Here is a 26,466-nt window from a genome sequence, read left to right on the forward strand (position 1 = left end):
CAGCTACTTTACTTCACAAGGCCGTTAAAATGTTCTGATGCCAGATCATGACTCATTCACTTGGCAGCTCAGTCTCAGCTCTCAACTCCTTTGTGCAGGCAGCTAAAAAGCCAGACGGTCCACCATCACTGCTGAAGAAGTATCTGGATATTTGCAGTAATGACAGACCATGAAAATAAAGTGAACAGCGTCACTTTTAATAAGCCATGGGGACAATTCAAAATCTACAAGCGGAAGAAAGAACTAAAAACCACAAAAAAATTATGATTTCTTAATCACCTCTTCTTGGGTTTTTGTTTACTTGAAACCAAAATGATGTGCTGCCAACCCAGTGCAAAGATTTCAAGACAGAAAAACGCATGTATCTGCACTCAAAAATACAAACTAACTTGGTAGGCCACACTTGCAATTTAGGTCATCATAAATAAATTACAATTTAAGTCATTTTGACAGCAATACATTCCTTTTATTTCCATGTAGGTCCTGTGAGGTCAGCTTTTAGATGCATGGAAAGAACTAGAAGCCTAAATGATCCAATGTTTGAAAGACAAATTACAAGGTACTGTGTGGAAACCCCACAGCCTTCAATGCTAACTTTTTATAAGGGGAAAAAAGCAGCTTTAGACAGGAAATAATTGGCTTTTTTAAATTCCCACTATCTGCTGGCACAGAAAGGAAGGAAACATTATGAAATTCAATCTTATGTCTTGCTCAGTTATTTCACAACAATGTTATTTTGGAGAAATAAAATAAATGAACTTCCTAAACAATGTTAAAGCCACCTCTTGACAATACATAAGATACTGTGCTGTATTCAAACTTTCTTGAGAAATACAACTATTCAGGGCTGCATGATTTTCATCCAAAGTGATAGTCATGATTATTTTTGAACAGTATTAAGATCATCACTCTTAATCTTGACTAATAATCAATGTCAGGGTAGTTTTGATGGTTTATTTAGCACTGGGACAAAATAATCAGACCTGGCATTTTTGCAGCCATCGTCCTCAAAGAATCAGCCAAACATGACGAAGTGTACGAACCTCAATAATACCAGTGTCACACATTATTCATACTCAAGCAAATGTATATACAGTGAAAATAAGAGAAGAGGCTTTTTCATCATCCTAACCTCAGAATGTAGTTGATTTAATGGTACTTTATACAGGGCTGTACAGTCGAGCAACAGTTTGTACTGTGGCCTCACAGCAAAGGGGTTCCTGGTTTGAAAACAGGGTCTTTCTGTTCTCCCCAGGTCCCATAGTCCTAGACATGCTCATTAGGTTAACTGTTGACTCTAAATTGCCCATAAATGTGAACACGGCTGTTTTTTAACTCTGTTCATCAGCCATGTGATTGACTCACGGGCAATCCAGAGTGCAACTCTTTCACCCAGTGACAGCTGGGATCAGCTCGAGCACCACCACAACCCAGAAAGGGACAAGGAGTATGGATAATGGACGGTTCTGAATGTTTGGGCTTAATATGACAGCTTCGTAAATAATTCAGTTCAGGATGAAATTCAGCTAAAGTGATTTTTTGCTGTGTCTTTATTTAGTCTTTTATATGTCTTATGCTAGTAGCACATTTTCTGTTTGGATTTTAAACTGATTTTATTTTGAAAGAAAATAAATTCCTAGCTGACCGAAAGTTTAGTCGGTTTCCTAACTACAATAAAAGACATGGAAAAAAGGCAAAATTTGGATGTTTTGTTGATCAACTGCTGTTATAAGGGAATCATGAGTGAAATTTTTACAACTGTGACTTTGATGACTTTATAAACTGTGGATGAATTTTGTCAACAGAGCAACTGGGTGGAGCTGGAGAAGGCATAGTATGAGGTTTTGGTTGAATGTGCATGCTGTCTTAAATTCAATTAACTGAATGAATTCCAACAACAATTTAAGGAAGAGAAATTGTGTGAAATGGACATTAGTGAGTCAGATAAACAGTGATTGTCCGCCACAACTACCCATCTTTAATTTTTTGCAGATGATTTTATGAGTCATTATTTGTGTATGACTGTAAGATCTAAGAAGAAAAAAAATGAATGATCAAAAGAGACTCACCGTCTTCATTCAGGAATAACTTATTAAAGCGCAGGCCACTGGGCTCCTTCCCAATGAAACTGTGGACGTACTCTGTGCCATGGTCATGAACAGCAACAGCGTACTTCAACGGCTTGACACAAGACTGCAGACAGAAGGGCACCTTTGTGTCTCCAACTGTGTGTCTGCAAAGAAAAACAAATGACTTCTAGGAGCAGAAAAAGATGTGCATATGACAAAATACTTCAACCAAGTTCAAGAAAAGAGAAGATTTTCACATTAAATGCAAAGTACGCAAATTTTACCACCAGGGGCCCTACCTACCCCAACACTTGGTTATAATACACAAATGGACCCCACTAATTGCAGCATGGAAATTTTATTCCTGTAGCTAACATAAGAAAATCTGACATTTCATGCTACCATCAGGTTGTCGTGAAAAATGTTTTTAAAATTGTACTAAATATTAGCATTTTCTGCACTTTCATAAATAAATCCGTTTCTGCAACCCTGAATTTTTCCTCTATGTCCAAATTTATGAATGGTTCCAACTGTACACTTTGACACTAAAACCTACCCCACAACATCTATTCTAACTTAAAAAATAAAGATCAGGCAGTTTCTGTCTTTCTTAAGAGGCAGAGGTTAAGATTATTTATGTTCAGCATGTTTCATTGTGATTAGAATGATTGGAACAATATAGAACAATTAGATTTGGAAACATGATCTTTCCCCTAAAAGACATTTTAGTTGTTTTACCCATCATTTTTTTCCTTCCAATGAATAGAATTGGCTTTCTAAATCTAAATTTGCATCAGGAACACGTGCAGTAAGCCAATTTAACAGTTACACTTTGAACCTTTGGGCTGGTCAGCACCAGAATTACAAGTTGGTTAACCAAATTTTTCATATTTCCATGTCTGTCTGAGCTTTAATGCAGCTGCCCACCACTAGTAGCCCTTGTAGCTGTTCTGAATGACTACATCTGTTGCAGATATTTCAGGTAGTGTAAGTGCTCAACTAAAAATATATATAACATAACTCAAGTTGTTTTTCAATCAATTAAGACATTTCAATGAAAAAAGCTAAATGTTGTACGCACTGTAAGTGTTCAGGTAAACAATAAACATCACTGACAGAGCGTCACAGCAAGATAACAGAACCACATGTTCTCCTTACTTCTGTTATCTTTATGACTTCCTCTCTTACACAAACAGAACAAATATACACACCTATGGAACTTTACAACTGCATATCAGAGAACAGGACGATCAAAACACCTGTACACATCATTTCACAACATTTAATTCATGTCTTGTATTTGTTTGTTCTTAACTGGACACATGTTTTATAAACAGTAAATTACACTTCCAAGATGAATCAGCACTTGTGTGTTGATATACTGACATCATTTCTAATTCTTCAGGTGTTTAGTTTATCCTCTCCAACCTTTGGATTTAGAGGAGTGAAACAGTGCTGTGCCGTCTAAGAATCTTTCAACTCATGTCAAGAGGAATGGTTCCTGATACGCAGCTAAAAATAAATAAAAACCAGCTTGTTAGGATTCCCCACTGAAACCACCAGAGGCCATTTGGTGACTGTTTACCCATCAGAAAGCTAAACCCACATGCAGCACAGAGCTGCCATTATAAAACTAACGCTGGAAAATCAAACAAATTAAATGTGACTTGCTTATAATTTTGAACATCCTTCTCATATTTGGTCTCACCTTTGTCCATCCACCGTGCACACAGAGATCGCCCACAGGTCGGGGCTGAATTTGGCAAGCTGAGGAATGTAGTCTGCAACCTGAAAGAAAGGAGAGGCAGCTGAAAGAGAGTAACCCTACACTGCTGACGTCTGCCGAGGCTCGGGCTTCAATGGAAAACTGACACTGCTGACAATACACTGAGCGGTCAAAACCTCATCTTAAGACCACGGAGGAAAAACCCACACTCAGATACAGATTTAAAAAATGATGCTCTTTTTACTTTGTTACTTTAATCTCTTTCAATTACAATTGCTTCCCTAATTTTCCAGGTTCCTTTCATATTGTACATCTTTTCTTCAGTAAATCCATCCTAAAACTGTCTTAGCTTGAAAATACTCTTCATTTGAACTGACCTCTTGATTTTCAGAAGAAAAGGCATTGTCCCAGCTGAGATTGTTCCAATGTTGGGGTAAAAGCTTCTGTTAAACACCATGGTCATGGTGTACCATTCTGAATGGTGGGATAACTTAGAGGGGACAGAGGGTTTTAACTATTGTTTGGTGTTAGAAGTGCTTTCTTATTCATTGATTACATCCTCAAGAATTGTATTATGGCTTGGATTTGTCTTTGGTTATCGCTGAATCATAATGCTAGTCTAAATACATATTCTAGTCTTTATTAGACATGTGCTATACAGGCTCAAGTCCACTGAGTTTCACTGATTGGTCAAATGCTGTTAAAATGATATTTTGATTAGTTTGGATATGATGCTCCACTGTCTTGATCAGTGGTTCCCAAAGTAGGTGTGGGGACCTCCTGGGAGTCACAAGATATCAAGAGCGGGCTTGTGAGTTATCCTCCATTAAACAGAGGAAAAAATAAATATTCAAAATTATTTATTTTATCCATTATTGTAAAAATACATTGATAAAATGACTTCAATATAAAATAAATCATAGTCATTAGATGCTATTAATGCTTAAATGAGAGCAATGCATTTAAATAAAAACTTAGAGGTGATATAGGAGTCTACTGCTCTTTAAAGACATAGATGCATACAGACACCTGTGAATTATTAAATACAGCACTGTCTATCCACTCAGACCTGCAGTATTTACATGGAGAATAGCCTAACTGTATTCCCTTTCTTATAGTAAATTACAGAATTAAATAGTACTGTGTTTTTAGGCAGTTGTTTCCTTCTCTGCCTTTCTTATACCAGTGTTCTGAAAGGTCGTTGACTGAATGTGCACAGTAACATTATATGTTTCTCCACCCCCAGGGACTGTGGAGTCCCCATTCTCTGGCACTCTTATTTTGTGTATTGGCATCTGAAACATTTTGGAGCACCTACTCTAGATTAACCATATTTTCTCATGGCGTAATCACTGATAATACAACCTAAGTTATGAACTAGCTACTTTCAGTGTACGGTTTAGTGGGAGCTGTACACCATTAATTAAGACAGAGCTTTGAAACTGGTGCAACAGGTCAGTGATTGTAGGTGTATGCTGATAATGTTTAAATGCAGTTATCTTAACCTTTAAAAGCAGGAAAAGCACAGGCATGTAGCTCAACACAACTATCCATCTAAAATCTGGGAATTAAAATTATTTTTATGTGTTTTGTTCGTTCCTGTTCTTTGTCACCTGAAATGCTGTTTTAGAAAATAAAACCTGAACTGAAATCTGCTGGAAATACCACTATTGATGCGTTTCTACAAGGATCCAGTTCAGTTTGGTGCTGCACGCCACGCAATTATTTGTGTTTCCTCTGTAAAAGTTAGGAAAAGTGCCAAAACAACTGATCTGTATCATCCTACTTTTCTGGCCCCCTTTTGTTGGGATAATAAACATACCTTTCCAACCCTAAAGAATGGAGCTAGACTTACTGCAGTCCACTGATTGGTCAAAAGAATAACCAGTGTCCATGTGAGAACGGTAGTAACGAGCAACTCAAAAGGAGCCATGTTTTGCTCAAGGTTTAACAGCTTTATTCCTCTCTTTTTGCACATTAAAATTAAAAAGGGAAATCTAAGATACTCTAATCAAATAAATCTTCATTTATTTTTATGACAAGTTACCAGCCATATTGATGTGTCGTTAGAAAACAAGCCACTTCTAACAGACAGCTCTTTTAGGTGAACCCCATTTCACAGCCAGTTTCCTTTTTTCATTTTTATTTACAGACATAAAAATGCTAAAAATGTACCAAATTAAGAGCTGTTCAGAAACCACAAGACCAGCAATTAACACTGAGCTGAACAAAATGATCCAGATCTCTAAAATGAGTCGTCATTTCCATCATGAAGAGCAAGGCTGAATGAATTTTAGCTGTGGAAACACAAGTAAGAACAGGGTTTACTGCACCAAACCATGCCAAACTGTACTGAACCAAACTAGACCGCTCGGTGGAAACACCCCCAACATGATCTGAGGTGGATTTGTCCTCCTTGTGTATCTGATCAGAGTGCTGCTGGCTTTCTTTCTGTCTGTGTAGTCAAAGAGAGATCTATCAAACAAACGCAGATTAAACCCCGGCCAATCGGACTCAGCACAGCCTGATAGTAACCAATCTGTATGGACTAAAGAAAATTAGGACAAAAGAAACAGTCATGGATGTAAGGACACACCTGCCCTTCAGAGAGATTTTTGGCACTCTCATACAGCTCATCAATATGGGAGGTGAAGGACTGGAAGTCTGGGATGACGAACTTCTTGCGGAAGGCCTGAGTGAGCAGGACAATGTTGCTCTGGACACACCTGATGAACAAACCACAGATAGCATGCTAAAACATTGTGACTGCATGCAGTTGAAGGAAAGTTTGCCAACCAAGTTTGCAACTGTAAAGTGTGACAAACTTTTTCCAATGTTAATAAAAGTTTCTGATGAAGAGGTTTTATCATAACTTATTGATCAGCTGCTTTTCATCCAAACAGTGTGATCCAATATGAAACCAAACAGTGATTAATGACCATTTGGAAACCCCATCTATGAAGGTTTGGGTGACATTTTATACTTACATTTCTGGTGGCTCGGGTCAAAGAAAGAAAACAAATCCATAAAACCCAAAAAATGAACCCTGAAGCCTTAACTTGATACTAACAGAACAATACATTTTTCAGACTGGCACCACACACCAGAGGAAGTGAAACTAAACACTAGAGGATTAACTTCCTTTAGACAAAGCCCTACTGCCTTCTTCAGAATTATTATGAAGAAATGAAAGAAGTTGGGTTTTTTTTGTTTTGTTTTGTTTTTTTCAGCTGAGGGCATTTCCGGGTTTCTTTTTTCTAGTAGCTGTATTAGACTCTGGCCTCAATTATGACAGCCACATAGAGGAAATTACAAAACCAGTATCCTACAGCTTCAAAACATGGCAACAATTAAAGGACTTCCATAAAAAGGAGATGAAGAAAGTCTGGTCTGTAGGTTTAGAAAAGTAAATTGAGGACAGTCATGACTAATGGAATTATTGCATTTGGATAGATTGGATAGGTTTTATATCCCTGTACTTCCTTAAAAAAGCTTATTGATCTCATCCCTGAATACATATCTGGTTTATACTGTCATTACAATAAAGGATTAAAACCAAGAAGGGTGAAGCAGCCTGAGGCACAAGTTTCTTGACCGCCTGAGGTAAGGTAAATGTGTTTCTCAATGCACATTGTAACATGCTGATTGTAATGTCCAGTATTTCTAAGCAATTCTCAACTTTTTTTAGTTGCCACGTGTCTGACTGGTGTTAAAAAAATCAGCTTGGCTGACTATGCCTTGGGCTATTATGCATTATATTTTCATGCAGGTGTGGTGGTTTTTTCCATTTCCACATTATGACTACAGTAAAACAAAGCACTGTTCTCATTCAGTACCTTTACATGCAGTTAAGTTGAGACACGGTTATATCTCAATTAGGACCATGGGACTATTCTCTATCCCAATTATATGGTGTTACAATTGACTGCGGTATAAAATGCAATGGTTGATGTATCCTAAAGGCTCAACAACACTGGATGTTTCTGTTCTCACTTTTAAATAAGGGGGCTTAATGTTATTTTCATCGTAAACTGCAAAGAAACAAAACAATCTGACACCAGCTGTAGCGCTTTAGCAGCCTAGCAGCCTGTTAGCAGCATAGTCTTAACAGGCTATACAGTATTTGCTTTACCATGGCAAAGGAAACCAGCAGCAAATACTTTTAACACTCACATTCAACAGTGTTGTGGTTACAGTTTGGAGCTTAGTGTAACACACACAAGAATCATGTTAGGGATGCATGATATCTGATTTCGCAGAAATCGATATTTCCTAACTCATTAATGCAGATACCGATACCGATATATTACACACCTATTTTTACTGTGCAAAACACCAAATTTCTAAGTGCAAAGAGAGGCTAAGTCAGATACTCAAAATGTTAGGCACTCAAAGTAGGCCTCATTGAGCTTGTGGCACCCTACACAATCACTTATACCTGATGATACATCTGTACATTTTGCCAATATTCAAGGCAGATTAAATGATTTATACTAACTATGTGTACAACTGATATATCAGCTGTAAATATCAGCAGAAATGTTCATATCTGCTGATACCGATATTATTTTACATTTTATGCTTAGGTTTGCAGACAGAGATATCATTCCAATAAAATCGTGCATCCCTAGTCCATGTGAGTTGTATGGATTGAATTCAGATATCAATGCAAAATAATTGTGATTATTTTTCATATTACAATTGTGCTGTCAAGTAGCAACAGGGGATTTATTGACGTATGAATGACTGCTTTCTGGTAGTTATTACTGGGCAAATGCTGCCTTCAAATGCAGCTTGTGAACTCATAAATTCGTATGGTGAGGTCATGATGTAAAGTCATGAACTCGAAGCTTTCAGCTAACAATATCCTGAATACCATGGATGGGAGTACCATAAATGCTTAGCATTTATGCTGTTTGACTCCTGGGTTAAAGCCCAGCATAGAAACTGTGGAGCATACGCAGAATGCTCATTCCAGTTTGGGTCTAACTGAGGTATATACATGCAGGGGTGAATCAATCTCCAACCAAATGATCCAGGTTTATTAGTCTGACTTCAAGAAATTCAGTGTGGTATGTTTTTATCTGGACTGACATGTTGACATGCAATAATTCAACTTTTTATAACTACATGTAAATGTGCTGAATGTCTCAAGCCTGCAACAAGGGTTTAAGATTGAACATCAGTGAGCTACAGCAACTAGACTGTAGTTATAGCACTAAAACAGTTCTTAACCAAATTTAAAGACAACGCCTAATGGCTGATATGTGCAGCTACACATAAATCATCAATTTAGTCCATTACAAAAAAGGAAAAAATTGTTAAACCCTGTGTAAGCATTATAATTTTTGCACAACTTAGCATCACATACCTTAACATAACCCTGACTGAACTGAACAAATAGCCTATAAGGATCTTAAACAGCTTTTTATTTCAAATGACAGATGATTCACAAGAAACAACATTACTGCCAAAATGCTCTTTGATGCACATATTTTTGCATTTATGTAGCATGCAAATTTAAACAAATTCGCTTGTTTGAATTTGCAGTTTAAAATATGGTCATCAGATGTAAAAAAAAAAAAAAAAAAAAAAAAAAAAAAACTTAAAAGGCTGAAAGGAGTAAAAGGTTTCTGGTAAACATGATTTTCCAACACAATGAGTGCATACAACGGAGATAAATTAAGATAAAAGTCACAGGCCTTACTTTTTGAACTGGTGTCGGTCCAGGGTGACGCCATCTGGTGTGTTCTTTAAAGTTTCTTTAAGTGTGTCCATGCACTCCTTCAGTCTGGGGTCTCCTGTGCGAAGCCCAGTGGTTTTAAGCGCCTGAAAGAAAGGGTATTTAGAAACAACTCTGTGCATGTACAATGTGAAGAAAATACAAACAGAGTGGGTCATTTTGGTAATGATGCACTGCAAAGACAAACGATTAAGCTGAACTGAAGTGGAAGAACTTACTGTGAGGAATTTATGAGCAGGAATCGTCTCTTGACCTTCTGCGACTGTGTAGAAGAGCAAGTCCTCCAAACTGGGGAGAATTCCTGCTGCTTTTCTTCTCCTGTTAAGACACAAATACATATGCATTAGACACAGCACTCCCAATCACAGGAAAGTATAAAAAATCTTTAGTAAAGTTCTTTTTCCACTTTTCTGAGGTACATATTTTAGGAGGAGTAGAAAAAATATACACGTTACCATTACATGGTTGATTTAATACAGGATTGCCCTTTAGCATGAGCCGTAGAAAGCCTATTCCCACCAATCCTGCCAGTGTAAACACAGAGCTTATCTGAAGCTGTTTAAACAGTATTAACACATTAAGTGAGGGATTTGAACAACACCTTCTGAAAGTTTAATACTTAGGTGTGACTAGAAGCCACACAGTTGTGTGTCTGTAGAACTGAGTGGTCAAAGCCATTGCTGCATTATGGACATTACTTCTACGTGTGTCTTGTTGACTTCCCTCCCTGATGGGTCACTTTATTTATTTACATTGTACCCTGATCAGTCATTGCAGTTTAAACTAGTTATCCTGGGTCAAAAACTTTGACAAAGCTGCACTGGCACAAAGATGTGTTAGACCAGATGGAGTGATAAGAGTATCAGTAAATAGCAGGTCTTATATTCATGTCTTCCTCTTGGATAAAGCACATTATACATCCCAGGGTCCAGATAAACACTGTCAAATTATGCACATAGTATGACAGCTTGGTAGTTCCTTACTGATATCACAGCCTGAGCCACAGCTTCCATTACTGCTTTCCACTAATATATTTAGAGTTCAGTCCTGTTTGCATAATGTTCACAGGGACAGGAGTGTCAAAGCAGATCTGTTGAAGCAGGAAGTTTTGAACATTATTTAGACTGGCTGCTTGGACTGTTCACGGGAGACACACCATCAGAGAGTCTGAAGCAGTGGTTCCCAAACTTTTTCTGCCAGACCCCCTCTAACCCCATACTGTCACCACCATACACATCGACACATAAATGTATATCGATGAACACAGACAAACCCAGGTAGGCTGTGGTAAAAGGATGGTGTATGTGTGTGGCTCTCTTTTTGCTACCCATCATCATGCAGGTGTAGGTGAGACATGACTTGTTTTCTCTTCCCTTTATTTTAAAAGTCGTAATCACGATGTCTGCAGTGCATTTCATATTAGTCCCACATTTACCTGGAGGTCATCTCAAAATGTAATGTGCTTTGCTATTAGTACAAAACAGTAGGGGTTCACGATCAGCTCACGATAAGACGATCTCAGATCGTGAAGAAATAGAATGTTTTGGCGATCTGCTTAATCGGTTTTATCGTAGGATCGGCTCAACTACTTCTCGCTCTTTGCTCCCTCCCCCCCTCCCCTTCTGCTCCTCGATGCAGCGGAGATTCACGCTGTGAGTGAAAGTGAAACTTAAGATTTAGTTCTCATGACTATTTCTAACCCTTATACGAAGCTTCGTCTTGGTTTTCTGAACCATCAGTGTGCAAAAAAATATTTATTTGCTCAATCTGCACAAAGCTTATTAACATTTTTTTGATGAGCTCTAAAGACAGCGTCCTCCGGTCTGCCGTCCGCATACCCTGGTTCAACGGGGTAAAGTGTGTCTGAGGCAGGTAGCTTACTGTTGTAACCGTTACAGCCAACATTGTTTCGCTTTTAATTATTATTTTCTGAGTAATTTACAAGCCTTTCCCCCTGGCAAGTAAACGTCAGGATAACGCAGTCACAGGTGAAACGTTATAACATCAGTCTTTTTACGGAGGGGGGCGGTGATGTATGCAAGTTCCAGACATGGATCATTATTAGAAAATGTTTTAAACAGTAAAATCATTGATTTACATGCATTGCTTTGGCCTCTATCATACTGCTGCAGCACGTAATCCTGCCTTTCCTCCTCCTCTCTCCTTCATTGTAAGCAGCAGGCACCAGTGTGTCAAGTTTATGTCACTGCTCATCACAGCCTTATTCAGAGCAGTAAATCAACGTAAAAACACGACCTTTTTTTAAATAAAAATCAAAACTGCGTTAAAATAACATACAGTCACTACTTAACTGCATAACCACGTCTCAAAAATTCATCATATTTGTGTCATATTTATATTTTCTTTATTTGGCAGTCTGTAAACAAGGCTGAAGTAAATGTGATGTTAAATTGCATACTGTATGAACAGGCTACTTGTTTAAAGCTTCAGCTGCAGGAATTCTTTTTAAAGACCATATACTTAAAAATACAGATCAAAGTGTCAAAATATGCTTAATAAACAGTAAAGCAGATTTTAAAACACAGACGAAGACACACATAATAATTCTTAAGTGGTGCCGAAAATTTATGGGAATCTCTGGTCAAAAAGATGGTTCATCTTAGAGAATCGTCAATCCTGAAAATAAGGACCAATGTGATATCTAGACTTAAATTAAGCTAATTAAGCTTTCAGTGTTTTTTTTTCACTGCTTCTTTTGGTGTAAATCTTAAAATCTCTCACATTTGACCATGAAAACTGATCAGAGTTTGTCTGTAAAATCTCTGATATGATTCAGCAGCTAGAGCAATGACAGATGCCAGCATAAAACTAATTGGACGCAACTGATAAACACTGAAAACTGAGATCTGCTCATGTCACATTCCTTGGCCAATGGTCGACGTTTGTCAACAGGGCCGAAATCTGCCAATATCAACGTTAAATTGATACATCATTGCATCCCTGGTTCCCAACCTAGGGTCCGGGGACCCTGAAGGGGTTGCTGAAGATCTCAAGGGGAGCGTGGGGCCCTGTCTGCTCTGACATTGTCAAACTTAGAAGTACATATCCCTGGGGTTAGGCCAAAAGCTTGTATTCCCAAAAGTCACTACTTCTCAGGGAATAAAAAAAGGTGTATTTTAATCAAATAACACTGAATGGTCATAGTAAGCATTTTTTATTGCTTTAAGTTGGTTAAAACCCACTGAGTAGTGTAAAGGTTGACTAAAAGCACTGATTTATGAAAATTACAATCATAAAAATGGTGATAAGCAGTTTTGGCTTGACACCAGAACTATAACTTTCTTAAAATCTGAATTAGAAACATAATGTATGATAGCCTACAAGGGCTACTAAAAAGATTCTAAAAATTAAAAGGATCAGTAAACATTTTTGGAGGGGGGATTCAGCATTTGAGGAGGAAATTTAAGAAAATGAGATTATTATATAAATTCAATTATTATAGAGATATATATTTACAAGAAAGTGAACTCAATGTTCAGAAATTCTTTCACTGCAGTTTAAAATTCCCACCAGCTACTATATCAGTAATCTTCAATTTTGTCTCTCTAAAATTAAGATCAGTATCAGTCTCAAAAATCTCATAAATAACAATGTCAAGCAGAAAGTCATACAGTGGTTTGGCAATGGTCTAAGGCAGATAGACTGGGTCTAAATTCCAGAAATTCCCCCGTCTATAGCCGTCTGGCCGGCCCTCTTTGGCTCTTGGATTAATAAAGCCAACATTGTGGCTCGTTCACACGCTGGTCATGACACAGCAGCAGGGCCTGCATTGGTTTAAATGATTCAAACTGGTCTAATATCCCACTTTTCTTGACATTTCACAAGAACAGGTACCAAGAACAGGTTTCCACAGGTATGACTAAATCTAACCTTAAAACTGGCCAAATAAATGCTTCTGTTCCAATACTGAGGGAGTAACTGTGCTGCACACTGACTACATTAGTATTTGAAATTCCTGTATTCAGGATGAACCTCCTCCCTGCCTCTGTCTCTCCTCATCTTCTTCTCTGCACTGAGTAAACACTCCACAAACTACCCAGGTAACTGCACCTCAGCATGAGCAAACAAACCAAGATCGACTAAAATGCTGTCTGTCAGGCGTGTCTAATTCAAAGGGAGTGTTATTGACCTGACATCTGTCACCACAACAGCTCATCCACACAGCAGTGAACAAGTGCAGCACACAGTCAGGAAACAGCCAGCCAACCAGAGTGTGCAGGTAAACCGATGAGCAAGGATGATGCACCTGACAGTAACATGATGTTTAAAAAAAGCTGAATAATGACAGATATTTTTTTAAAGATTCCACCATAATTCAGTCAAAACCTCAAACATAACCCTGTAAAACCACATTAACATATTTTAGGTTGCATCTGTATGGAGAAATGTTCCCAGGTTGTGAAAAGCTCATTAACCACCAACACTCTCTTTAACAGGGGAAGTGTGTTTGTGTTTCTAGCGTTCTGCTGTGAAACACTCAAGGGTCCACATGGCCGCCTCTTTGTGCAGCTACTGCAGAAAACATGAGGGTAACTGAGAATGTACTTAACCAATTAAAGGCACACTTGCCTTCAACACATCAGAAGAAAGTTGGTGGTCATGAGGAAGAGCCCTGCTAAGGCTGTGAAAGCAGTTGCTATACCATACAAAAGACTCCCCCGTGTGAGCAACCTGTGTACTCATTTGACAGCCGATATTAGGAATAACGCAGGCCAATATGGACCAGAAATCTTATCTGGCTAGCTTTTAGCTGAATGGCAACAAACAATATAAATCTAAATATGTTCTTCTTTAACTAAACAATAAAAAGTCATTTCTATGTCTAATCCATAAAAGTAAAATGTCACTTTGATGGTAGTAAAGTCATAATCAGTGCACACTGCAGTGGTTAACTTCCTTTCTAACAAAATGATGGTTTTGATTTCAAGATATACACAACGTAAAAACTAGGCATGCTTAAGATTAATTAAAAGATGCTTCCGGTAACAGCTGGGCCATTAATCGAAAAATCATCGAAACCAACATTTAGAGCCTCTAAACGGCGTAAATCTGTCCTGTCAATTATTTCTATTTTTTCCCTTGTAATTTTCTCTCTACTAATCCACCACCCCTTAAATAAATTACTGGCTGTGTAGTCACGCGAAAGAAAGCAGGTATGCAGGGCATAGAACCTGATGAAAATCCAAGAGAAGAGGAAGTACTAGTCATGTGACACCGTCCCATCCAGTCCGCTAAAACTTTGTTTTAAAATTATACAAATATTTACAAAACAAACAGAGTTGAAGTTTAGGGTGGAATAATCGTCATTAATCTTAATCGAGGTAAAAAGTTCATCTAATCATGATTTCTATTTTTGCTATAATCGCCCAGCCCTACTTTCGGTTGATTAATGGGGAAGTAGGATTATGTGTTTTTTTTCAGACTGGCTTATAGTTGAGGCTAACAATCATCAGTCCCAAGTTGGCACTGATTTTGATAATTTTTTTTTTTATCATCTGTATCTTAAATATGCCAAAATTCTCCAATTTGATCAATGGAATTGCTGAGAGGCTTCACAGTAAAGGCCCCATAAAGTGAGTCAAACAGCTGTTATAAGAATGAAGAAAGACAACGAGAAGAGCTCAAAGGACTGTCTAGCAATTCCTTTTGTGAAGCTGTATAAATAACATCTAATCATCAAACAAATATAAAAAATGCAAGTTCTCCACTTCCCCTGTCAACCCATCTCTCATCCATCAGATGCAACCTACTTTCCCATTTCAACCTGCCAACATCATCATTTGAGATTCATCAACAGACTCCTAAGTAGGTCAGTGTATAACGAGGTGGGTCCATCAATTCACTGAATCCACTTTAGTTTGAAGGGAACATATGCAGTCCACATCTATAATAGAAATAATCTGAACCACTGAGATTATGACCACTTAGTGTAAACAAGCCCCTTCAAAAATGTTCTTGGTTTCAGAGGATTTATGAAAACCAAGGATGGTGGTCGTTTTATTTGAAATGCTTTCCAGAGGTGTGAGAAAAAAATCGATACAGCATAGTATTGCGATATTTTGTCTGGTGATATATCATATCGTCTCATCCACCAAGTATCAATTTTTTTCAAATTAATTGCTAATATGAACTGAAGTCTATGATGATGGAAAAATAAAATCAATAGTTTGTACAATCATTTGTCCAGTGAGGCCAGCAGAGGTGATGGTCACAGAGTAGGAGGAAGTTAGTACAACAAACATGGAAGCACCAGGGGAATGGAAGCAGTGCATGAGTGACATGGACATGGCACATTGAGGTTTGCAAGAAGTGTTACATGAAAATAAAATACAGTGAAAATATAACAAACATGAGGGCAAGACTAATGCTAAATCAGCTAAACATTTGAAAAAAAAATGGTATAGATTGCAATACATCGTAATATATGGTATCACAACACTCACTGTATTGCAAAATGTTTAAAATCGCAATAATATCGAATCGTTACCAAAGTATCATGATAATATCGTATCGTGGGGCCACTAGGGATTCCCACCATTGCTTACACCAATGAACTGATAAGGAATCTCTGCTGTTATCCATGCATCCATTAAATTTTCTACACTGCTTATCCTGTTGGGGGTCGCGGGGGGGCTGGAGCCTATCCCAGTTTTCTTGGGCGAGAGGCAGGGAACACCCTGGACTGGTTGCCAGTCAGTTGCATTGCTGGCATATTGAGACAGGCAACCAGGCATGCTCACACTCACATCTAAGGCCAATTTAGAGTCACCGATTAACCTAATGAGCATGTCTTTGTTGATAGGAGGAAGTCAGAGTACCAAGAGAGAACCCAGGCATGCACAGGGGAGAACATGCAAACTCCACACAGAAAGGCCTTGATCAGGAAGCGAACCCGGAACTTGCTGTGAGGCTTGTAAAGCAAACAAGGTTCAGTAAAATCACACTGATAGACACTAAAAGATTATTATAATAAGTCACTTATGTATAGAAATAATCCTGCATTTTATTTGGGTCTCTTGCTCTGTTTGCCTATTTCACACCTTTAAATTTGTTAGGTAAAATATCTGACCCTTACGCCACAAAAACTCATACCTACGCAAAAATATCTGTCTAATTTATTTTGCACTATATTTAATTTACAAGTCCAGATAAGGTGCTATAAGGTATCATGACAAAAAAATAAATCCTGCAGCGCTGATATCAAATGAAAATATCTGCCAAAAAATGCAAGCAAATTTTATCTAATTTTCTCAGAATAAAATGTATTAACTAATTTAAACAGTAAATGAAAATACAAGAATGAAGTAAGTGCAATTACATCCTGATTAGAAATTAGACAAATTGCTTAAACCTGCATTTTTGTAGTATTTGTCTATTTCATTTTCTCATTGGTCACCAGCTGATATGTAAATAAGCAATACACCATAGTGTGCTTAAACTGGGTAAACAGATTTGGTGACTACAGCCTAGAACACGCTGATTTTCTACATTTGTTCCATTAAAAACCTTCTTCCAGCTCACAGGCAGATGGCTTAGTCCATTTGTGTTAGGATGGCTGCTCAGTGGTGTAAGCAGAACACTTTGAGAGTTTCCTGGAAACAGGGTTAGTACCAGGCAGTGGTTTTTCCTTTACCTTTCTGTACTAGAAGAGTTTCAACCCTGTGGAATTACTCTGGCAAAATTTAAACATCCAGTTTTAAATTATTCATTCAGCAGTTGAAGAATGTATGTTTTAACTGAGCAGTCATTCCAACAGTCTCACTATATCAAAATGGATCTGTAGTGAATAAACCTCCAGTATGACACAGTTCCCATCTAAAGTTCTGTTTAGGTTAAGGCAATGTACTGTACTGCACCCCATATGTCTCTGCCAGTTTCACCGGCCTGGGTTCTTTCTGTTTATGTCAGCAATATGCACTTCCTGTCTCAGCTTACATTTTTCTGTTGTAGTCTGTCTTGTAGTTGTGTCAGTCTCTGATAACTGAGGTTGATGAGTTATCTAGCCATGGGTTAAACAAAATGATAGCCAAATACCATACCCAAATGTTTTCAGGCGACAACTTTCAATAAAGCATATCAAGAAGGGTTTGTCAGAGTAGAGTCAATACCAGCACACTACTCCAGCATTTTCTCACAATTCAGTAATCAGAGTTCTTGAACACCTCACATTCATTTCAGTCTTTCTAGCTCTAGCTCAGACTTCTATTTTAAAATGTTTTTACTATGCTGTCTTTTGAACTATTGTTTCCTCAGTCAGTCAGTATGTTTATATGCAGTTAAAAAAGCCTAATTATTGTGTTATTCTATCTAAAACTAGAAATTTAAAAACATGTAAACAGGTTTAATCCAATCGATACTGTACTTAACTGAATTTCTCAGAGTTGGACCAACACACCTACAGTAGAAAACGCACTGGAGATCAATCCACTAAATAATGCAGTGTTTACCAACCAGACAATACCTAGATGGGTCACCCAGCTATATTTACAGCCACCCAAGTGTTATTGCAGAGCATTTTTAGGGCTGTTGAGGTTAATGCTAAATCTGGAAACCTTAGAGTATAAAAAAATAATGATGCAGATTAATCATATGACCAAGTCTGAGCACAACTTTCCCCATAGTCCTTGAGCAAAGATGTTTACACACCTGTTGGTACAGAGATGAAAGGCAGGGCAAACACAGCCAACACCAATGAGTGAGGAAACAGACCCCGGTCTGCTCAAAGGCAAATTTATATTTAAAAAGCTGGTGAATGGAAGTTAAGATGAAACTAAAGGTGTGTGTCAGTGAAGATGCTAACATCAACACAGGATCAAGCCGAGGTTGTCAAGCTACACTGGAAGATCAGCAGACTTGGATTTGTCAACAAAACAACAACTAAGCTAAATAATGCAATCACTAAATGAGTCACCAAAGACTGCAGACCACCAACATTGTTGAAGACATGAGCCTTCATGGAAAGCAGTGTATAAGTTTACATTTACAACAGAATTTATTCAGGACTTGATAGGTTGTCTGTTAATTAAGCTTTAAGTTATGGATATTACTGCTCAGCCAATTAAGATTTTGTAATATACAAACCATTTAAATGAAGATGTTAAATAAAGTTTTAAAACTCCAGACTATTAGGTATTTATTTTATTCAAACACCATAATTGTAATTCTCTGGAAAATACCAAGGTTGCATGTGTGAAAAGGCATCCTGATTGACCTGAAATTGTGGGTCAGATAAACAGCAGCACATGTTAACATTCTGAGTATGTTTTGCAAATGGATTAACATGGTGGTTTGTGGATTGATACACCTGCATTTTAAGTTCAAAAACTAGTTGTGGGGGAAGTTGCTCTTCCAACCCCGGCAGCTGTTAATCCACCAGATAAAAGAAGCCTAAAATATTTGTCTTTGTGCTGTGCTATGCTAGTTTGCTACAGCCAAACAATGAACAGATTAATGACAACATATGATTAAATGTCAATGTGCTCAGCTCAAAAGAAAATTAAACTAATTTGATGATCAGATGTAGACAAGCAGTCAAAACAGTCATGGAGGATGTGCTGGATCTCTGTCAAGTCATGACGCATGAACTCAGTGACCTGCATTTGGCAGGTTCTCTCCTAATCATCGACTGTTAAGAGCTGGTCTAAAACTCTTACCACAGATACAAACCCTCATCCTAAACCTTGCCCTTCCCCCCTCAATAATCAACTCTAACAAAAATAAATGCACACACTCCTGCTCATTCATATATACATGTTTATAAACATAAAACCACCCTTAATATGTGCCTGAATTTAGGTTTAATTCCCACAACTCCTGCTTTTGTACAATTTCCAAACTGTTTTATCTCTTCTCGAGTGCTATGCTTTCTGTTTCATCTTTTTCAGTCTCTTCTTAACACATTCTTACACAGGAGGAATGACAAAATACATGGCTTTAACAAACTACTACATTACAGTAAAATGAGTAAAACTGTGACGTTTAACAAACAGCACCGATGTTTAGACATTTACAGAGTGTCTTTCACTCTCTATTTTCACTTTCTGTTCTGCTATGTGTATCAACAGTCATTTGTCTGTTTTTTATATCTTAAGCCGAGCTACCTCCTCCCCCCAATGCTGTGACTGATTCTACAAATTATCATGGATGTACCCAGTAAGCCAGAAACCTGGCCCAGTTAAACATTTCTGCAATGCTTTGTGGGCTTACAGTACTCTAGCAGTTCATTTTCCTGGAAGTTTTAACAGATGGCAGTGCCACAGTTTGGCCTTTTCTGCCACTCATTCTTTTACAAATGTATACATTGTGTTCACTTCAAAACAAAAGAAATGGTGGAAAGAGAAGAGATTGTTTCTTCATTCACAGAGGGGGGTACAATTCATAAACCACACGGGGGTTTATCTTATGAGTCATCATCATCAAGTTGGCCAATATGCCATCCCAATCACGTGCTGCTGACTCACAAAGTATGAATCACAGGACTGACCCCAGCTAGTGAGAACACAATGTCTCATGATGTCCAGTCACATATTCAAAAGATCCATCTGTGAACAAAACATTCACTCTATTTATACCTCCAGCTGAAAAAGTGTTGCTACTTTAAACATGCCAAAAGTTCAAGTTTGCTCTGCAATAACTTCTGTGGCATGTCATCAGCTGCTTGCCAGCATCAGACCAAAGCAGCATTCCTTCTAGAGAGGAAGGGCTCGACAAACTGTAGCTTGGGGTTTCACTGCTTAACATTTAAAACGTCAGACTATGGTGCTTTGCTTTGTCTTGTTTTAAAACCAAACAGAACCATACATAGCACAAAATTTATTATCTTGTATCATCGTTTCAATGAACTGAAATGCTACTGCAGGCTAGATGAAAGATATGGAGATTTCCTTTATGCTGCAGACAGTCTTAGTTTACATTTTAAGAAGCAAACATTAGCAGTATGTGACTAACTGACTGTTAAATGAGAGCAGGGTAAAATATTGTGACAAATTAAGAACCAGAAGATATTTCAAGGGCACTGCTTTGCCCATAAGGAGGGCTGAAATTGTAACAAACCCAAAGGTTATTACAGAAGCTTTAATCATATTTTTAGTTAGAGATGCACCGATTGGAAAATCAGGGCCAGTGATTATAATCCTAACAAAAATTTAGCCAATGGCCAATGATGCAGTTTTTTTTAAATTTCTTATTTTGGTGTCAAAGGGCCATGTTTGACCTTGGAAACAGATCAGACTTTATCCAACAGTTCACAACTCCTGCTTGACAATAAATCCTCTTTCTGAATCATCTGTCAGCATTAAACTGATATAACACAACAAATGAACATCTGATACTGTTATTGGCACATGTGGTCGCTGTTTGACAAAAGGGCTGATTTTGGATAAAACTAGGGTTGCGTGCATTTAGCTGGCTACATGATACAATTCGGATACCAGATTTGCCGGCACAAGAAGAGCAAGTCAGTTAAACTAATTATATATCAAGAGAATTAGACCAAATCCTGGTCAAATGCTCTTTAAAAATTAATAAAGCCCACAACTAGCCACGGTCCCTTCAGTTAATAGCTGCTGCCTTCCTGCCAGGGTAAGGGTCAGAGCTTGCCCTGCCTCTTTGCGGGACACAAAAATTAGAAGTTAATGCAAGCATACAAACAATGCTATTGCAGTGAATTAAAACATGGAAATAAAGTTGTATGCTCAACAGCCTGTTGAGTTATACTCATATATAACTACTCAAGTGAAGTCATGGGTAACCACATTTAGCACCACATTAATCTGCAAAGTGGAATGAAGGCTGACAGAGATAGCTCCTAACTTGAATCACATCAACCTCATGTCATATACCCACTAACACAATTCAAAGTGATAAACTGTTTGTTGAGTATTTTCTCCACTTAAGGCTAATCTGTCTAGCACAATTTAACTGGGAACATCTCTACATGATCCCGATGTTAAACCGATCCATCTGTGCATCCCTACCTGTACTGCACTGAGGCATACAAATGTTATTCCCTACCGGAAGAAGGTATGACTTGAATTCATACCCATGAAGTAGCAGTGTTTTGAGTACTTTTTGATGTAGTCATCCCTTCTACACTGAAACAACGCAGCTGCTTGACACGTCACTTATGGAAAGTGCAAAGCCAATTTGTATTCAGTGTCATCACTGCCTAGGAAGAGAGGAATTTTAATTCAAGATACTCATCGTCAAAGCTGAGGGAAAAGTGTAATCAAGGACTGGAAAGCATGAGAGTCCTTCCTGGGAAAAGCTGACCCCAGAGAGGACTCTGTTCTTATGAATGCACACGTGTAGCTTAGGGGAAAAATGTTGAGCATGCCTCACATTACATGAAAATGATTAACGAGAGGCCATGCTAAATGAGAAAGCGTGCTGATGCCAGGGCTATCTCTCTGACTCTTTGTGTTGTTTTAACAATTTAGAACTCAACTAGTCATCCAGGCAGGATTTTTGTTCTCTGAAGGGGGATGTGATAGAAGTTAAACAACAGTTTCTGTATGTTTCTACAAGTTAACTGTAGCAATATAAAAATGACCAAGAATCAACATGTGATGATTAAGATAACCGCTAAACATTGAGAACACATAAGAACATGCAAAGAAACAGAATTCTATTTAAATCCCTTTTCTAGTGTTATACAGCATATTGCTCTGTTATGGTTATATGTTATCAGTTGACTCAAGGGGAATGTGTCTGAAACTGAATATGGAGACCCTATTTAGTGGAATAAAGCTACCTCTTTATCTATTTACAAGATAAATATAAAGCTTAAATGTAAAGAATTCATAATGACATACATTCACTGTGCACAGCTGACTTTAATCAGTTTACTATAAAGGTGTGCTTCTATAATGTAACTGAATCGGATATTGCATGTCAATATCAAGCTATAGCATCACAACTTGGTAAAAAAAAACCCGTAAGAACTGAAGAACTTTAAATCAGTTAAAACCGTGTTGTTTGGTCTGACTTTGCCCTGACTTTTGTCGGCATGCTCAGATACCGGGAACGCCACACTGTCTTGCTCAGCGAACCATCGACCAATGGGTGAGTCCAAGTCGGCGGCTTATCTCAGTCTCGCAGTCAGTGGGTCGATGCATTACGATGCCAAAGTGGGTGAACTGCTTTACAACTCCCACTCTCTCGCCAATCACAGAGATAGATTTGATGGTAGCATCCAAGGCATCCTCCAAGCTCCCTAACTAGAAGCAATTTAAACCAGAATGCAAAAAGTTCCAAAACTATGCTATTCAAACCAAGCAAACAAGTGAAAAAAAAAAACCATTTGCTTAAATGGTTTGAAGCCAGTCTGCGGCCATACTGAAATCGCTGTCTCAACCAAACTTTGGTTCAACCTAGCAGCCCACCCACTAACTCGAATTTCTGTCAGCTAGCTAGCTAGCATTCTGGTTGACAGAAAGGTAGCTTCTGCCTGTCAAGCTATCTGTCAATCAAATGAGACAGGCCAATCAGTGTGCAGTGAGGTTTTTCCTCAATATAATCGAAACAATTGTGGTACAAAAAAATTCCACCTCCGTACAGTGGGAGGCCATGAAGACATTAGCTAATGAGACGCGTTTGTTTTTGTTTAAATCAGGCTGTAAACCAGCTTATTTCTAGTGTAAAAACGACTTTTTAACATGTGCTGTGTAGGTGACTTCCAGTGCTCCCGCAGCCAGCCTCAAGTGGACACTCTTGGTATAGCAATTTTTTGAACTTCTGCATTGGCTTCATTTTTCAGGACTGGAGGTTGCTGTTTGAGTTGAGTTTGACAACATAAGGTGGCTAACAATGCAGGGTCTTTTTTTCAGTAGATGACCCATAGTTGCCTTACCAAAGTCTTACAAGTACTTTTTTTTTTCTATTTTACATTGGAGAAGCAGCTGGGCTGAGGATGCAATGACAGCTCAGCACAGTCAGATCTTGCATGGCTTTAAAAGAATCTCACATGTGATTAAAATAACATTTAAAAGACAAACACGGAAAAAAATAATTTTAAGAAAACTCGAAAACTCCAAAATTTAAGAACTTACAGTCTTGCGTACTTGAGTCTTGAGTACTTTTAACAAGCCTTAATTTTCACTAAATAGATCTATCAACGTTCAGTACTTTTTAAGACCCATGGAAATATCATTGTAACTTCGGTATAAAAAAAAGTATTGTGTTTATCTCCATTAAGCAGTTGAAGTTGAACTCTTTCCCCCCAGTCTCCATCAGCTCGCTTTGCTGCACAGTACAGACAGCAGACAGTATGGTCTGAAGCAGTCACTCCAGAGGGAGAAGTGGGTGAGAGTGGGAGGTCACAGAAGCTGCTAGAAGCCATACAAACCAGATTGCGAATACTGACCCAAGACAATGCTATTAAAATAGAAAAAGAATAACATTTGCTAGAATGGTTTGATTTCGAAATATGTTACCTTCAAGACTACGGTTAAAATTGCGCCACAGTGTCTACAGTGTGTAGCTAAAGCGGATAAATGTACAAACTGCCAGCTTCAAACTTAACAAGCCTCCGTGTGTTTTTGTCCTCAGTTTGATCTCTGACCCTGGTCTATAACGTTTACACTGCTTCACTTTCACTTGAGCTGCCTCATGCTGCGTAAAAGGTCGACAGAAACAGATAGCTACCATAATGTTAAACGAAGCATGTAAAAGCTAAGAAAAATCAAATTGACTTTGCTAATGTGACAGCTTAACAGCAAGTGAATGAGGGGGAATAATGTAAAAAGGAGACTGGACAAAAGTCAGGGGAGGATGTGCCGGTGAGAAGTAACACATGGTCGTATGTATGGCAGACTAACCGCTAATGAGCCGTAACAGCCAGCTAGCTACCTAACCGTTACATAAAACTGTTTTGTTTGGATTTATTTATGTAAAAAGAGGTTTAATTTGTGCCTTAATAGCAAATGTTGAGTTAGCTTATTACTTAGAGCTACGTTATATAGTTGTAATACGGTGTTTGAGGAAAGACGTTACATCCGCTCGCGCCTGTCTGCGTCATGACTCTCCGTGACCGTTGGCCCTGCCTGCATGCCATGGAGTCAAACAGTTTATTCAACAAGAAAGAAATTGAAACCTACTTGTCACTGCCTGTTTCCCCGCTGACACCATCCTTCTTCAGCTGCTCGTCCAGCTGTACTGCACCCTCGGTTTTCACGCAGTACGAGCGGAACGGTGCGGCGAAGGGTGCGGCGCGGAGAGTCGGGCGGCGCGCGGTAGCGGCATGGAGGAGCTTCAGTTGATTAGACAGAGATCTGGCATCAGTGGAGGCGGTGCCGAAGCAGCGGCGGCTAGTCGGTAACCAGGTCTTCTGTCTGGAGCTGGACAAGGGACGCTTGAGGGTGGTTTCAAACAACTCCTTCAGCAGTGTCGAGGACCTAAAATGTAACATCTCAATCCTGTCAGTCAATGAGAGAAAAAGTCGTAGCTCCAATTATATCCGGTAGCAGCTGAAGGTGAGAGGATTTTCTTCTAACACGTTGACTGTCTGAGCGCTGATGACTCACAAATGCCGGCGTCCTAATATAAATAGAGGCGCAATACACGCCCAGTCGCTCCTATTGGTGGAACTGAGGTGAGTTCCGCCTCCGTGAATCATTGAAGGTATCCTATTGGAGCATCATCGTGTCTATCAATGACTATCAAGGATGCATTTGTGACAATAGGAAAAATGAAACGCATGGCAGTTTTTTTTTTAATACCTTTTGAAGTTGTCATTGATAAGCAACGGAAAGCAATTGCCCGGTGCTTCGCACACCAAGGGGCCTCAAGATGTAGTCAGTATGGACTTGTATGAAATATGTGGTTGTCTATAAGTTTTCAAATTACTATCAGCTAACAAAATATGAATTTTGAAGTAGTATAATGCCCCAAGAGTCAATAAAAAGCATCACAACAGATTTTCTTATGAAGAAAAGAAAGTCCCTGGAGAGGACCCCTGACCCAATCAGCAAGGTCCAAGACCTTAAAAAAGCTTCAAATTGTCAAGAAAATTATTAAGTAGATGCATAAAGACATATTAAAACATATTAAACAGTGTTATTTCTGTGTCGTTAAATGGAATAAATAAAAATCTATGCTTTGTGGCAGAGGAACAGACATTGCTCTGAAAGAGACCTTATGTTTTAATGTTCAACTGTGGTAAGTTTGACCTATGATGCTCATGAGCATACTCTGTAGAGTTTTAAGTATTTGTATGAAAATAAAAAAAAAGATGTTATTTATGATATCTAAGTGTGCCATGTAGTTTTCTGTTTTATACTTGAAAAGATAGGCTTCAAGACATTTTATTTACTCAGTATGATTGCTTTTAGTCAAATGGGGAAGCACCTTATGTTGGTCTTTGCCTGCAGCCTCCAATTTAGAACTTCCGTTCTGTTGACCTTGAAACGAGATAATTTAGTCTTAATTTTTATGTCATATGATACATGCCACAATAGAACACACACTACCAACCTAGAATTATATTGCTCAGTTGTAACTCAATAAAACTATTACTAAAGGTATGCAGGGTGCATAAAACAGGCTCATAAAGTAATAAAAAAGAGCTTGACAAGAACCAGTAGCTGCTAAGGAAATCCAGAATAGGCCTGAGTTTTATGACTTTGTTGTGTGAAATAGTGTAGGGGCATTTAATACAAATAGAGTTGTAAATCAATCAATCAACCTTTATTTATACTTGAGATATCATGGAGGGGCACCCTCATTTACAATGATGTCAAGTCATGCATAACAAAATAACATTTGTAAGCATTCATAGGGCATGTTATGGATAAAATTGTCTACATCATTTGTGTTTCAATTGTCTACAGTGCTGTAAAAAGGTATTTTTCCCCTTCCTGGTTTCTCTCTTTTTTGCATATTTTTCACACTTAAATGTTTCAGATCAACAA

At 38.3% G+C, this 26,466-nt stretch overlaps 1 protein-coding gene across 2 annotated transcripts in view; it reads right to left on the minus strand.

The window, feature by feature from the left end:
- The window catches only part of LOC121522340 (glutaminase kidney isoform, mitochondrial-like), a 59,598-nt gene extending 34,538 nt beyond the window's left edge, over nt 1–25,060 (minus strand). For both annotated transcript variants that reach the window (XM_041806573.1, XM_041806574.1), the window contains exons 1-6: nt 24,655–25,060; nt 9,757–9,856; nt 9,503–9,624; nt 6,392–6,521; nt 3,778–3,857; nt 2,070–2,233 (exon numbers count right to left, since the gene is read on the minus strand). In XM_041806573.1, the coding sequence (XP_041662507.1) occupies nt 2,070–2,233; nt 3,778–3,857; nt 6,392–6,521; nt 9,503–9,624; nt 9,757–9,856; nt 24,655–24,965 (907 nt within the window). In that variant the 5' untranslated portion in view covers nt 24,966–25,060. The remainder of the gene's footprint in view (nt 1–2,069; nt 2,234–3,777; nt 3,858–6,391; nt 6,522–9,502; nt 9,625–9,756; nt 9,857–24,654) is intronic.
- Nucleotides 25,061–26,466: the final 1,406 nt, after the last annotated feature.

The sequence above is a fragment of the Cheilinus undulatus genome, linkage group 15 (genome assembly GCF_018320785.1).
Source record: "Cheilinus undulatus linkage group 15, ASM1832078v1, whole genome shotgun sequence".
In the NCBI taxonomy this organism is placed as follows: domain Eukaryota; kingdom Metazoa; phylum Chordata; class Actinopteri; order Labriformes; family Labridae; genus Cheilinus; species Cheilinus undulatus.